This window comes from Pan troglodytes, chromosome 9 (assembly GCF_028858775.2).
Source record: "Pan troglodytes isolate AG18354 chromosome 9, NHGRI_mPanTro3-v2.0_pri, whole genome shotgun sequence".
Lineage (NCBI taxonomy): Eukaryota > Metazoa > Chordata > Mammalia > Primates > Hominidae > Pan > Pan troglodytes.
This window is the reverse complement of record NC_072407.2, coordinates 115,168,357-115,184,525: the sequence shown is the minus strand read 5'-3', so window position 1 is coordinate 115,184,525 and position 16,169 is coordinate 115,168,357. Positions and strand designations below refer to the sequence as shown.

At 45.0% G+C, this 16,169-nt stretch overlaps 1 protein-coding gene across 19 annotated transcripts in view; it reads right to left on the bottom strand.

Annotated features, from left to right (window-relative positions):
* Positions 1-16,169, bottom strand: part of NCAM1 (neural cell adhesion molecule 1) — a 315,535-nt gene that overhangs the window by 69,152 nt on the left and 230,214 nt on the right. For all 19 annotated transcript variants that reach the window (XM_009424193.5, XM_009424192.5, XM_054662690.2 and 16 more), the window contains exons 2-7: positions 6,016-6,090; positions 3,967-4,185; positions 2,805-2,948; positions 2,292-2,429; positions 1,092-1,209; positions 468-637 (exon numbers count right to left, since the gene is read on the bottom strand). In XM_009424193.5, coding sequence (XP_009422468.3) covers positions 468-637; positions 1,092-1,209; positions 2,292-2,429; positions 2,805-2,948; positions 3,967-4,185; positions 6,016-6,090 — 864 coding nt within the window. The remainder of the gene's footprint in view (positions 1-467; positions 638-1,091; positions 1,210-2,291; positions 2,430-2,804; positions 2,949-3,966; positions 4,186-6,015; positions 6,091-16,169) is intronic.

Sequence of the window (16,169 nt, the reverse complement as noted above, 5' to 3'; positions counted from 1 at the left end):
AGCTTGGTATGTCTGAGGGACATGAAGAAGGCCTGTGTGGTTGGAGAACTTTGCATGTGCAGCAAAGCAAAAGAAAGATAAGGCTGGAGAAGAAGGCAGGAGCTAGTTCATGTCTGGTCTTGTAGGCCATTGCAGGGAGTCTGAATTTTATTCTGGTTGCCATAGGGAGCCACTGGAGGCTTTCAAACAGATGAGTGGTACTTAGGTCATTCTGGCTACTGTGAGCAGAAGTGAATGAAGTGGACCAATAGGGAGAGTCGGGGAGGCCAGCTATGAGACCGTCCCACTGCTCAGGTGAGGATGATGGTGGCTTGGACTAGGGCTTGGACTAGGTGGTGGAACTGGCAAGAAATGGTTGCATTGGGTTATGTTCTGAGGGACAGTGGCCAGGGTCTTACTGATGGACTGAATGTGCAGAGGAAGGGGAATTGTGGCAGAGCAGTGACCTGTGCCCCCACTGCCCCTACCGAAGACTTTGAGGTGGATGGTCGCATCCTGCTCGCCAGCCTTGTTCTCAGCAATGCAGACGTACTCAGCCTCGTCGTTCTTATCCACCTTTTTGATGGTCAGCTGGGAACTATCGTCGCTGAAGATGTACTTCTCATCGTCTTCCTCTTGCTCTATCTGTTCCCCATCCCTACAGCGTGTAGAAATGCAAAGTAGCATGATTTCGACCACAGAAATAAGACGTTTATTTTTAATTAGGTTCCATAGAATGCAGACTGAGTCAATGGGAAAGACTCCTCAGTCTTCACAAAAAGTTAAGGCACCAGGTTGAACGTCCACATACACCTCTTATTCCTCTATTCCATCCTCTGACTATCCAAGGGCTGCAACTGTACCCACAAATGTTTCAAAGTGGGCTCCCAAGACCACACCCTCTGGCTCTGACTCTGCCCCCACAAGGCTGAAATTGAAGGAATAATCAATGCACAAGCAAGAGAATCTTATAGAAAAGAGTCCATTCTTCTCCTGGGGTTAATATTCCTAAGAAGCCCACATCCATTCCACGCAGACACTAACATGGAGCAGACTTTATGATGCCCCATTCTCCTCTAGTCCATGATAAAAGGTATGAGCCAGTTTCTTACTTTGTCCAGCTCATGGTGGGCTCTGGGAAGCCTTCGGCATCGCACACCAGGGTGACGGACTGGCCGAGGTTGGCGGTGGCATTCACAATATTCTGCCTGGCCTGGATGGTAGGTGGCACTGAAGGAAAAAAGGGTGTCATGGGGTGGTTGTGAAAATTTGGAAGAACCCAATGGCCTGGAGAAGAGACACCACTCCAGGTCAGGAGTTCTCAGCCTGTGGGACAAACGTCCTGTGCAGCTACAGAGTTAGTGTCAGGAATTGAAATTCATGTATGTACTAAATAACTTCTGCAAACTGAATAGACAGTTCTCCTACAAACATGCATTTTTGTTTTTCATTAATTGAGAAGCTATAGTAATACATTTTATGCATGTTAAGATGGTATTCAATTTATAGTCACTATTTTTCATTATATATTTTCTCAGTCAATGCATACTAAACTTAATAACTACCAGGGTCAGTGAAACTTGATGTTAAAAAGGAGCTCTTCGTACTGGAAAAAGTTGGACATTACTGCTCCCAGTGGTTAAATGGTTAACACCAATTCGAATGCATCAGCTACGACAAAGAGTGCCATTTCTCTGGGACTGTGATAAACAACCTTGTACAAAACTGTTTTTTACCAAAGGAATGAGACGGGGAGAGTTTGGCAAAAAAAATATGTGTCAATAGTCAAAACAATTCAACCCTGATTTACTTATTTTCTTAGTACTGACATTATAATTTCCTGTAAACATCTTGTAAATGTCAGATCAATTCCATGGGTGTGTTTATTTGGCACTGCAAGTTAAGATTAACAAGCCTATGGACCATGATTCTGACTATTCTGAGGCCTGAGTTGACTGTAATACTTTCTTTGAACATTTAAGCAGCGGAATAACTTCACAATTATGGTAACATCAAGGACAATGAGGATTAATAGGTAAGCAGGGGGAAAGTTTTTAGTGCTGCAGAACGGTGAAGGACATTCAGTTGCTGCACTAAAATCCCTCGTAGTTGAAGGAAGATCCAACAGGCAAGTATATTAAAAAAAAAGAAAAAGAAATCTAGATGTTACGGTGGGGAGGGGATTTAGCTCAGACGGATGATTGAGTCAGGACAGGATTTAATTTACAGACCAAAGAGGAAGTTAAAGAGAATGATTTTGGAGAACCAAGGTTGTAGCAATGCAGAGATCAGGAAGAACGGACTCTCCTCACCATTCACAATGACCTGAATGTCCTTGAAGTTGATCTCCCCCCGTGCCAGGATTCTGCCCTCACAGCGATAAGTGCCCTCATCTGTTTTCTTGATGCCCCGGATCTGCAGGTAGTTGTTGGACAGGACTATGAATCGGACTAGAAGAGATAAGAGGCAGGTTCATCCAAGAATCAGTCAGAGACCATCGCAGGCAGGTGGCTGAGTCTCTTTCCTTTTTCCTAACTTCAGTATCATAGGGTGGGGTTTTAAGCCCAAATAAGAAAATGCGTCCCTGGCTTTGAAATACAGCCAAGAGTAAATGTCTATTAGAAATTTGTCTTTCGTACTGGAGAGAAAATCAAGTACCTAAGTATACCAACTTCAGATATGCATCTATTCAGGACCCAGAAACCACATGAGGGTTTGGGCACACATGAATTGGAGTTTGGACTGGAATGCCTCAGTACAGGTGAAAAAGCTAGGGAACTTGGTGGCCTGGGGAAAAGGCAGATGCCAGGAAATTCAGGTCTCACCATCTTTTTTCAGGATGACATCTCGGCCTTTGTGTTTCCAGATGATGGTTGGTGGGAGGGAGCTGACCACATCACACACAATCACGGCATCTTCCCCCTCCCGGAACTCCTGTGGGGTTGGCGCATTCTTGAACATGAGCTTCTCTGGAAAATGAACAGAAGAGTGAGGGAAAACAGCTGCTTCTCTCACAAAGATCTCCTTTCACTAGAGCCATGGTACCTGGACTTGAGTCCTGGGCAAGTCTCGATCCTGATGTACAGTTGTATAAGAGGGGCACCCTCAGAGACGTCAGGCAGAGCAGCTGGCCCAAGCATAGGTTACCAATGCTTGGCAACCAATATCTGCTCACTGAGTGCTAAATTTATCACATTTTGTGCAGAAAAGGGTCTACAGAATGAAAGGAATATCTTCACCAAGGGTTCCTTGTCATGCAGGATGATGCCAGTGAAGCACAGGTTATAGGTAGAATGAACTGGTGGAACATCCATTCCACAACGAATAGTAAGAGTCATCAGTCCTTTTCTTGTCTCCCACTCGAACTGCTACTCCCAGTCCCACCCCAACTTTCCTACGGCAGACAGAATGCTGATGAAAAGAACAGAAAAAAAGCACATTTAATGGCAATAAATACCGTGCAATCAATACTGTTCCATTAGCTGTCACCCACCATTACTCCAACCACTGGGATGGATGCATGATATAAATAACAAGGTAACGAGATGCCACCTACAGATGGGGATTCAGAGGCAATAGGAACTGCCTGCTCTGAGTGGCAGAGAGTGTTCAGATAATGATCCCCCACCCCACTGAGCCCTGGGCTCCATTACCAGCAGGGGAGAGGGAAATAAGAAGGGAGAGGAGCCCAAATTGCAGAACAGTCAGCCAACATTTGGGGAAGGGATAGAGAAACCTGCAGTAGCCCTCTGGGAACTATGTAATTTGAATTTTGAGAATGAATGCCTGTGGGGGAGTAGCTGTGACCAGTGTGAACCAGGGTTGTGAGTTCTGGGTTGGCCAAGGTCAGAAAAGACTTAGGGAGAGAGAATGGGACTGGTTAGGCCCTCAGCTGGTCCTTCTATCATCATTTCCACCTTTCCACTACCCACATGTCTCCTTGGCAAGGAGAGGCCAGAGAATGCAGAAGAAGAAGGAGGCTCTTACGAAAGATCTTCACGTTGACGGTGGCCTCTGACTCACTGCCATCCTCGCCTGTAACCACACACTTGTAAATGCCGGCGTCGTCGATGTTGGCATTATAGATGGTGAGGGTGGAGGAGGAATCATCATTCCACACCACTGAGATCCGCTGCTGGTTTGGGGTGAGCTTTTCTCCATTGGGGGAGAACCAGGAGATGTCTTTATCTTTGGCATCTCCTGCCACTAAAGAGGAAGAGATTATTTTTAAGCTACTGAAGTTGAAAAGACTAAGTCCCCTCCAGACTGACAGTGGCTGATCAGTAAGAGTTACTGAACAAACAGATCAGTCAAGGCTTGAACATCAGGGAGGGGCGAGTATGGCTGCTAGAATGACGTGCAGCCCTTCTTTGGCCTCTGCATTTAACTATTATATACTTAACACCTCTTACAATATTTGGAAAGAACTCAACAACCACTTGTGCTAGTTGTTATCATGGTCCTATCCCTAATGATGGAAGAGAAGAGATACTTGTTGAGAACATACTGTGTGCTGGGCACTAAGCTAGGAACACACATGCCTCACACAACGGGTAACCAAGGGAATTAGTGTATTTAGGATTCGGGCGCCAGAGCCTAACTGGTCTGAGTCTACTGATCAGCTTGTTTTCGAAGCCTTGGATAATGGGTCTCCTGAGATGAAGGCGAGAAATACTGGCTAGTATAGGAGTGCAGATTCCAACCACTTTTTATTTTATTTTTTCCAGCCACATTTATTCTAGCATCTGCCTGCACAAACTGGCATGACTGTCATTTCGTCACTCCCTGCTCAGACAAATTCATTTCCTTGCATGCTGCAAAGAAGGTAGCCAGAACCACCCATTCTTCCTTTCCCCAGGCAGCAATGAGGAGGAACAGACTGTGGTGGCTGAGCTGCCCCCGGCACTGAGCTGGAGCAGGGCTCTGACACTGAAACTGCCCAGGACACTGTGCTGGAAGGGCGCTCAGATCCGGCGGATGTGGCGGCGCCCTGCCTGTTTGCATGGGGCCCTGCCTCTTCGCGTGGCGCCCTTCTCAGCCTGTACCACCCAGCCCTGCACAGATGCTTAGTATGGAAATGAAGCAGTCTTCCTTTCAGGGCCCATCATGTTTTCAATAAATATCGCTATTTGCAAGATGTGCTGTGGGCTCCACGGCTGCGTCTCCAGATCATTGAAATTGCTGTAATGAAGGCAAAGCTGGAGTGAACACATCCGACGGCCACAAGCCACCTCGTCCACGCAAATCATGACAGCATTTAAAGGCCCCTCCCTGCCAAAAGCTGCTTGCTAAATGTCACCATTTACACCTAGCTCAGCTCTTTCCTGGTTCTTCCATGTTCTGAATCCCAGTCATGTCACATACAGAGAATCTGAGGCTTAATTTGAAATCTTTTCCTCCACAGGACATTTTCTGGTAATTATCTGGGCTGTGGAAATGGGGCATGTTTTCTAAATGTAAAACAAGGTCACCAGGTCTGGCATATCTCAGAGCTCTGGTGGGGACCATGGCACAGAATATCGATATTCACAATAGACCTGGTAAACCCAGGATATATGTCCTCACAACAAAAGCCATACCAGTATTCTATTTACCTACAGGCAAGTTTTAGACTTAGATTTTCAAGCTCTGGGGAATTCTAAGAAATAAGCCTTAAACAGATCCACTGAAGTATTGTTTCTGAGCCAGTGCTGTTCTCCATTGTCATTTACAGAACTCTGAATGTATACAGAATAGGAGATGCGGGATGATTCACTATTCTGGAAGTTGTGCTGATTTTCCTAAGAAAACTCCTAGACTTCCTCTGTAGTCAAGGTGAAGTCTAGATGACAGATTTGCTACGTTGAGGCAGCTTTTTGCAAAAGGAAGGAAGAGGCCCTGGCTCTTAAATGGCCATACTATTGACCCTGTAATAGAGCAATGCCAAGAATTCTAGGTGTGGCTTGACCAGCCAGCTCACATGGCCTGAGGGCTCCTGCTCTACCCGGTGAGTTTCTGAAGCAAGTTCTAAAATGCAGCTGAGCACTGGGCACTTGCCTTGGCATAAGAAGAATTTGGACTCTCCAACGCTGATCTCCCCCTGGCTGGGAACAATATCCACCTGCAGAGAAACTGAAAAAACAAAACAAAACAAAACAAAAAACAAAACAAAAAACACAAAGTTCAGTTCAAACATACATTCCAATTTTCAAGAATGAAACCCAGATCTTCCATTCAAAAATAGGCTTCCCAACTGACTTTAAGAAAGAGCGAAGGGAGGAGGTTGTGTGGAGTTTAAGAACTTGTGCCACCAACAGCCAGGGCCACTTGCTGCCAGGGAGAGACACGGCCCAGACCATTCTCCTATGGAATAGCTATTTCCCATCAGAGAGTGCAAGGTGCCCTGGGAGATTCTGGGTGATCTCTGCCCTAAATGTTTCCAACCCCTTGAGAAGACTTATGATCCTGCTCCAAAACAGCAACATCCTGGGATTCACAGAAATGGTGACCCAACCAGTTCCTTCTGGATGTCATCTGAAGTGTCTCCACAGCTGTGTCAAGTGCAGGAAGCCTGCACTCCAGAATCAAGCTCAGGGGTCTCCTGCCAGTTCCCCAGGCTGTCCGGACACAATCACTAGGAGGGCTCACACTGATTTTGAAGTGGGGATGGTAAGGGTAAACCCTCACCTTCCCTCACGACTACAGGACCAACACATCTTTTTCCATAACAGGAGCCAACATCACATATCACCACCCCCAATTAGTCAGACACCCTTTGGAAATTCTGTAGCCCGTGCCCTGCGGAATTCCCTGGGTCCCTTGGCTACTTTCCCTGAATATTTATTTGAACATCCATATGCTCTGTCATTCCACTGCACCGATAAGACAAAATACACTGCGCCAGATCCCTGTGTTCATCTGCTCCTCGTTTATCTGCTGGGAGCAGACAACCATTCCTCATGAAAATAGAGTTTCGAGGTGGAAAAATGCTTTATTCCTTTGAATTCAACTTCTTTCTGCCTTTCCTCCTCTTAAGTAAACCCCAAATCTAAAGGCAAACAGGTATTTGGTTCAGTGCATGGGGCTTCTTCTGGCCAACAGGAGGGACAGGCTTGAACAAAACAGCCTGGGGAATGGAGATTCAGTGAGCCCTTCCTTCCAACAGCCATTTTCATTTCACAGTAGAATGGAGGTAATGCTCGTTGCCATGGTGACCGGCTCGCAGGCAGAGCTGCTGCAGGTCTTGGTCTATGCTTATTTGATGGAGAGACTACAGTTGTCCTTAGCCGACTGCAGGGATTAGAGGGCCTGCTTGGGGCTGGGAAGGGGGTGCAGCCTTCCTAACCATGCCAGCAACAGACAAGGCAGGTCACGGAGAAAGCCAGCAGAGGCTTCAGAGAGAAAGAGGTGATGTGGTGGAGACAGGGATGGAAAAGGGAAGGAGGAGGGCATAAGGGGAGAAATGGGGCCCTGGGCAGAGGCAGGGGGAAGATGCTGACGCTGTCCTCTGTGAAAATCAGAGGGGAAAACCCAGACTTCCAAAAACTGGTTTGGAAGAAATAGAGTAATCTAGGGCAGCTAGTTTCTCCCCTGCTCAGACCACCACTGCCGGCTCCCTGAGGCTCAGGACTGAATTCTTGCCTGAGAGCAATAAAAAGTCTTCCCCTGCCTCTCCCGAATGTGGTCGCAGCACACAGAGCTGTGCTGGAATACTATGCCGCGGGGTCACTGCCCGCAGGTGCAAGTGTGATTAGCTGTGGCTGCTTTCTCCTATCATTCTCCTCGGGATGGAGTTCAGGTGCCACTCAATTCTACACTGTGAGAGCCCAAAGGGGTCTCAGACATCACCACATCCTGCCTCCTCATTTTCCAGATGAGGAAAAGGTGAAGTGACTTTCCTATGGTCACTTCTAGTTAGGGCTAGCGTGGCCCCAGAGCCCAGGCCTCCTGGCTCCGGGTAGGTGATCTTTCCACGAAGCAATGCTGCCCCTGCACAGAAGGCAAAACGTTTCCATTCACTAGAACACACCATCTGGGAACCCCAAGAAACAACCCTTGGATTCACTATCCCTTCACAGAACACAGAGAGCCCATGAATTGATAAGGGCCCATCGTATCTTGGGGAGCATGGAGCCTTACAAAGAGAGCTGCAGGCCAGTGCTATCCATGCTAAGGCCAGCCAGGACCTTCCCTGTCACTTCCTGTGGCTCTCATTCTCTGGGAACTACAGGCTTATGAAGCCCAGAAGCTGTGTCTATGCCACGGTCACCTAAGTCCTGATCTTTTCTGGAGTTCACTGGGGCATTCCTTAAAGAATGAGAAGCTGAGTCCCCCCGAGAAAGTTTGCTGGACCATATGCTGAGTATTAGCAGCCAGCTTCAACATATGGATCCTGTTACCCTTGTTCAGCCCTTACTGCTTTGAGAAGGATATTCTTATCCCAAGTGAAAAAACAGCCTTCATTTGTTCAGCTCTTTTCAAACAGAACACAACTCTCAAGGGGCAGGAGAACACGGCGAGTTTTCATATCCAAATGCGGCCAGGATCTATCTCTGGGCCATGGAGAGAAAAGGGAAACAAGGCTTTCAAAGGAATTCCCTGCTTAACAGGATCCCACGCACACATTTATCATCACAGAAGTTTTTAAAGGAAGAGATATCCATGTAGACGCCTGGCCTTTTGCACAGATGGAAAAGCTAGTGATTCCTCCCTCAAAACACCAGAGACAAAGCTGGCCCAGAGGAACCCCAGGTTCTCTGGAAATCAATGCTTGGATGTTTTCCACTGCAGCACAATGGCTGACTATTCTTCCCCAAACACGAAGCACTGAAATACTAGGTTTAATGACAGTAAGTGGAAATCTTGCTTTGATCTCAAAACTCCTTCCCTCCATTGCTTGCTGCCCGGTCCTTTCCTACTCTGTTACTATTTTCATTGTTCCCAATAAAAATTCCTACCTCAACTTTCACCTTTTTTTCAGTTGCATATGTAGGTGGAATTTCATCACTGGGCATAACTCCCACCTTAAAAGGCACTTATGTAAACATTTCTCACAGACGAAGTATCCCATCTCTTGCTTTCCATAAACACTCCTTGTGTAAATACTGCATCATCTTAGCTGGATTCAAAGACACGTGCTTATGAACCTAGGTATTGGGCTGGGCAGGACCCAGGGGCAGGGACGAGAGGCGCTTCCAACAGTGCTTCCCACGCCTCCAAGCAGCACTCATCCCCCAAGGCCTCTTTTGTAGACAGTTCACACTTTCCAGTTTACAAAACACACTTCATTATTTCATCAAACAGTTCTGAGTGATAAAAAGGCCAATATTATTGTCTCCACTGTATGAACGTGGAAATTGGGGCTCAGAGAAATAAAATAACTTGCTCAGGGTCCCTTAGTTAATGAGCACTAAAACCAAGATTAAAAATCATCTACTTCTAAGGCTTGAGCTCTTCCCCTAAACCCCTCAACTACTATAACCTTCTGTCCATCTCCAAATAGGTTTATTATAACCTATTAGTTACCATTTACACTCTTTCCAAATCATAGGCTAGAAAGAGCACAGTCTTTGTACAAAGATCTAATATCAGCCGGGCGCAGTGGCTCACACCTGTAATCCTAGCACTTTGGGAGGCTGAGGCAGGCAGATCACAAGGTCAGGAGACCCGTCTCTACTAAAAATACAAAAAATTAGCTGGATGTGGTGGCACACACCTGTAGTCCCAGCTACTCGGGACGCTGAGGCAGGAGAATCGCTTGAACCCGGGAGGCGGAGGTTGCAGTGAGCCGAGATCATGCCACTGCACTCCAGCCTGTGCGACAGAGCAAGACTCCATTTCAAAAAAAAAAAAAAAAAATTCTAATATCAAGTTGCTGCCATCATTTCTCTCCTGGTTAACTATAACTGGCCTCTTTGCTCATAGATAATCACAGCATTATAGCCTCTATTTTACATATGGGTAAGGGACGCTCAGAGCCATAAGTGATGATAATGATAGGGTCAAGATTCAAGACTGGGTTGCAGTTCCAAGTCCAGCCATTTCTCCCACACTATTCTATCCCTTGTTCACAGACAGAAAAAAAGTTCTGTCTTTTGAGAACCAAACAATCTCCCTCTCCCCACCTCAGTTGAGTAAAATAGCCCCATGGGAGACTGATAGATTTTGAAATGTGTTTTCTGTTTAAATGTCTTTTTTTTTTTTTAACTGATGCTATGTTCTGAAAGGAATGCCAACTCTTTTAGCAAACGGCTTCAGGTGTAGATAGATGTTTTGTAACTCCCAACTCCTTAGCAGAAGTAGGCTATAAAGTCTTAGCTGCTGAAGAAAAGTGAATTAAAATTTCAGTTCCTAAAAGATGCTCAGGTGCTTATCAGAAGAGGTGGGCAAAGCAACAGAGAATAATTTGTTCTGATTTCAAAAAAGAGTTCACTTGAATCAGCAACTTCTTGCAGTAGTTTTATTTTATCGGTTTTCTTTTCAGATTCCAATGGGCTTGAGGAGGGAGGAGCTGACCGCAGACAGGGAACCAAGGTCTCTCCCGTGGCTAATTGAAAATACTTCCTTGTCAAGATGTTATAAAGTCACTGGAGGCTGAGGAAGACATTACAGATGTTCAGGGCCCAAGGCCAATGTAGACACACCCGAGCAAGATGCTCTGATCACCAATTTAAAGGACGGGTGAAACAAAGAGGATAAATATCATCAGTGACTATGATGAGATAAGGGAGTTTTCTATAATCTATTTAATAATGACCATGGACTTTTGAAAAAGGCATTAAATTACAGCTATATGTTTGTCTTGTTGGCTATCATTCTAGAAATGAGCCTTAAGTATAGCTAAACATAACCACTGTAATAGAGAATTGTTTTTGTATTTTTCAAAGTATAACTGAATGCTAAGGTCTCTTTCATTTGGCTATATCTGTGGGAAATCCAGATGCTGAGACCAGGAGCATAAGAATGCAAGCAGTGCCACTTGCCTGGGATGGTGAGATAGTTTGGCTCTGTGTCCCCACCCAAATCTCATCACGAATTGTAATTCCCATAATCCCCACATGTCAAGGGTGGGACCTGGTGGGAGGTGACTGGATCATGGGGGTGGTTTCCCCCATGCTGTTCTCATGATAGTGAGTGAGTTCTCAGAGATCTGGTGGTTTTATAAGGGGCTCTTCCTGCTTTGCTCATTCACCCTTCTCTTTCCTGCTGCCACGTGAAGAAGGTCTGTGCTGCTTTCCCTTCCACCATGATTGTAAGTTTCCCAAGGCTTCCCCAGCCATGCAGAACTGTGAGTCAATTAAACCTCTTCCCTTTATAAATTACCCAGTCTCAGGCATTTCTTTACAGCATTATAATAACAGACTAATACAGATGGCTTGCTCTCATTATCAGCAAACTACTGGAGGGAAAATAAAGGGTCTCTTCACCACCAAACCTACAAAATCAGTGAAAGTGAATAGGAAATGAATGTGGTCACATTGCAGAGTGGTTAAGACCAAGGACACCAGCCCAGACTACCTGAGTTTGAATCTCAGCTCTGCCACCTATTAGCTTTGTAATCTTGGCCAAGTTATTTAACCTCTCAGTGTCTCATCTGTAAAACAGGGAAAAACAGAACCATCCTCATGGGGCTTTGAAAAGATGAAATGAACCAACATATGTAAAGCAGATAATAAGCATTTAATACCTGTTGTGTATTATTATTCTTAATTAACCTCTAGTAACAACGCTTCCCAAAGAAATTATTTCGGTTACTATTTCTGAGGGGAGCAATGTTTTCCCTTTATGGTTTAAGATAAAGCAACTTTCCCGAATAATCTAGTTTGTGGTCAGGTGGCCCAGTTCTACTCTCTACATTAAAATAAGGCATTTGAATTGCTGGTCAGAACATTACAGATATAAAAGACTGAATTTAACCACAGCCAAAAAAAATCATAACATGGGGGGCTCCAGACAAGTAATTTCACCTTGGTCTCAGTTTTCTTGTCTGTAAAAACCGAACAAATGCGATTGGATTGTCACAAGAATTAAATAGGGAGGAGACAGTTGTGATTAAGAACTCAGGATGTGGAGTCAGGGAGATCTGAGTTCAAATTCCAGCTCTGACAGTTAGTAAACTAAGTGAGTTCTCAGATGAATCTCAGAGTCTGTATTCCTCATCTGTAAGTGAATATATTGATCCTACTCATCTCAAAGGGATATCGAAATTATTTAGAAAGGTAATGTACATAAAGTACCAAACACAAGGTCATGCTGTGTGTGTGTTTTTAAATGACGGTACATATGACAGTACTCTGAACTTATACACACACACACACACACACACACACACACACACCCTGCAAACAAACAAAATTCCCAATGACACATGTAATGAGAATGAGATAACAGGGGCCTCTTATATACTATTGAATTCAGCCTGTCTAAAAATCTACTAAGGGGTGGCCAGGCGCAGTGGCTCACACCTGTAGTTCCAGCATTTTGGGAGGCAGAGGCAGGTGGATCACAAGGTCAGGAGATAGAGACCATCCTGGCTAACACAGTGAAACCCCGTCTCTACTAAAAAAAATACAAACAAATTAGCTGGGTGTGGTGGTGGGCGCCTGTGGTCCCAGCTACTCAGGAGGCTGAGGTAGGAGAATGGCGTGAACCCAGGAGGCGGAGCTTGCAGTGAGCCGAGATCACGCCACTGCACTCCAGTCTGGGCGACAAAGCAAGACTCTATCTCAAAAAAAAAAAAAAAAAAAAAAAAAAATCTACTAAGGGGTGTGTTTGTGTGTGTGTGTGTGTGTGGTGTGTATTTACATTTTTGTGTATGTGTGGATACATCCATTGAGAGCCCATAAAAATATGTGTGTGTATTAATAGAATAATGGAACTTGTCAGGTTGATATTGTTGCAAGAAATAGCTGGACATAAGTAAATGTATCTCATTTTGGCAGAGAAGAACCAATACATTATTAGGGATGACAGAGCAGTCTTGTCTATACTTGACATGTGAGTCCTACAATTCCAGCTTAAGCTACTGTTGATAGTAACTGGGTGGAAGAAGAAAATAAGGTAGACTGTTTAACTTTCAAATATTAATCCAAAAGCTAGATGCCATTTTAAAGAGACTATAAAATATGTGCTTGTACAGATTTTGGCTTCTGTTTCAGTATAATGGCTTCATAATGGCAGACCATACATTAATTGCCACTGGAAGTATCCTCATGGCTTAAAGCTGGCTCACAACAGCAATGGAAATCACCTAGAAGTCATACTTAGTACTGCCAGTCCTTCCATCAGCGTAGTTGGGGTCCTCTTACATAAATCCCAAGAATTCTATCTCATTCCTATTTAAACCTAAACATCTAGAAGTGATCTGCTAGGTTTCCAAATCAACTAAGTTTATAACGAAGCCCTTGGGAAATGCTGTCTAAAGTCGCCACAGGCCCCTGGGCTCCTGGGTTTCCCCTGAGGCGTAAAGCAGCCTAGAGAATGAAGGAAACCCCTCTTGAAAGCTGCAGTCTTTTCTGGCTAGGAACATTAGTGCATAGCAGAGGCGTGAAAGCAGAATTTGAGACAAAAGGCAGAGGGAAAGATGACTCTCGGTAGGTTCATTTTTTTATGCCACAGGATAAAGAAAACGGAGCTTCCTGGTATAAAGACGAGCCATACAGACAACTTTCAGATAATATATAGATATCTCTAAACCAAATGCACTTGAAGGAGACACTTGGGCTCTTTACACTCATATAGCAAGCAGGTTTCCAAAATCTATCATTTTTCATAAAGCTACCTGGACTGGGTATTGAGTCATACACAAAAACCATGCAGCAAGCAGTCCTGGTAAGAATTCTCCTTAACCCCTGCCCCCAAATCCTATGACTCTTCCAAACAGAGTGAAGGGGGAAAGGATGGAGAAGGTGAATATGGCTTCAGAATTCTTCAGCATTCTGTCTAATATGACATCATAATTGATACTCTAATATTACAGTCAGGAAGAAAGGATATTGAATATCCCTTCACAACCGAGCCCTGGATGATTATCCGATATTTTATTACCATAAATACTCTATCCTACGCAACTCTAGTAACCAAACAACAGAAACCAACTAGCCAGAAGCAGGAGGCTCTATTTCTTAGCATAATAAATTATATGAGCTGCTGGGAATCCGGCATAATTGGGGACTGGCTCTGTTCCATGGGGGCTGGCTTCAAATCAGAACACAGAGCCAAGCCAGATAACAGCTTCAGTTCTCTTGGCTTCCTGAGTTCCCTGGGTCAAATTAGCATTTCATTAGGTCTGATTTAGTTTTATAGAAAGAAGTGAGTGGTTTCAAACCATGGTTGCTGCCCCTACAAACCACCTAGCTGCTAGAAAACGTGACTAATTTCATGTCACAGCATCCTGTGCTTCTGGTTATAGGGCAAGAAAGTCTACACGTTGGTTGATCTCCTCAGAAGTAATAGAATTATGTGGTTCCCAGGCTCTCACTCCCACCACCAATTCCCAGCCCCCAAAAGGCACCCAGTTCTCTTTTCTCATTTCTTTTCCTTTCCCTTTCTCTTTCTCTCTTTCTCTGTTTCTCTCTTTCTTTCTTTCTTTTTCTTCCTTTCTTTTTTTGACACAGAATTTTGCTCTTCTTGCCCAGGCTGGATCTCGCTTCACTGCAACCTCTGCCTCCCAGGTTCAAGCGATTCTCCCACCTCATCCTCCCAAGTAGCTGAGATTACAGGCCCACATCACCAATTAGCATGCCCTGCTAATTTCTGTATTATTTGTAGAGATGGGGTTTCACCATGTTCACCAGGCTGGTCTCGAACTCCTGACCTCAGATGATCCAACCGCCTCGGCCTCTCGAAGTGCTGGGCTCTCCAGGCTGGCATAAGCCACCGTGCCTGGAGCCCGCTGGAGCATCTTAATGGGCAGTCAGAAGAAATGACTCAAAGGGAGCATAAGCAAGAGCAGGAGACAGACATGTCCTAGACCAAAGCCGTGGATCAAGCACATAGCCAGGAGAGACTCCCGCCTAACTTGATGATACACGCCTGCTTGTTTGTTTTCTAGTTTTAACAGAGTCTCATAGAAGACGAGAATGCTCTCCAGATGTTATTGCTTCCTACCAAAGCAGCAAAAAAAATCAGAAGTATCTCCATAGAGCTCCAAAAGGGCCAGATTCCAGGCCAGGAGTGAAATCCTTTTCAAGTGGACATCAGCCCAGTCTCATATAGAACACAACAGGTGAAGGCAGGAATGTCCTGCAGCCTCATGCACTGAGGAGCAGACAGCCAAGGGTGTGGGGGGTCTGCCAAGAAGGGGTGAAACTGGCCTAATGATAAGCACAACTTTTCCATCTTCTACTATGTTGGAGTCATGGCCAGGATTGCAGAGCCATTTACTAACAAAGGAGGTTAGAGCTGGAAAGGACCTGATGCTTATCTCCAACCCGTTCATTTTATAGGTAGGAAAACACCAGGAACAGAAATCTGGGATGCCTGCAGCAAAGTCTGAAAGCCACAGGGTTGGCCGTTGTCCTGACACTTGACCCAGGGCTTTCTATTGCTTCTGTGTCTCATTTTCTTTTTGTGTCCTCAGTAGTTATTTCTTCAACTGTTTCCTCTTTGCCTGCTCTGTCCCGGTCTCACCTCCATCCCAATAGAGCCATTCTCTCATTAAATGGAGAGAATAGCTCTATTAAGCACAGCTAAATAAGCTGGACAAATGGTGTGTGCTCTGCTAGTCCTGTGGCAAGCTGATTAATCCATCCAGTGCCTCCCACCAACCCCAGGGGCACTTTTTAACAGAAGCTCAGGTTTCTTGCTCCCTTTTCAGGCCACCTTTCCTGTTCTTTCCCTTGTCTAAGCAGACCCTTATTGTGGGCCAGCACTTTGCATGAAACTGAATTACTAAAATGTAGAGCAAGGATGCAAATTGATGTTTGGAACTCAGCTAAGCTTCTCCAGATAAACAAAGCACAATCCATCAATCTGCCCTGATAAGACAGGCCTTCTTAGTAAATGGCTGTACACTATCTGATTGCTTCCAGGAGGCTCCAGACAATGTTTTCTTTGGTCTGCTCTCCTGAAACCTTGACAAAATGACTCGTCGATGTTCTTTTCTTCCAGCTATAAAAAGGTACTGATACAAGGCGAAGCATTTCCCTCTCTCTCAACTGCTTTTGCCAACATGGCAAGAAGTTGGAATTATATCTTTCAATATTTGTCCA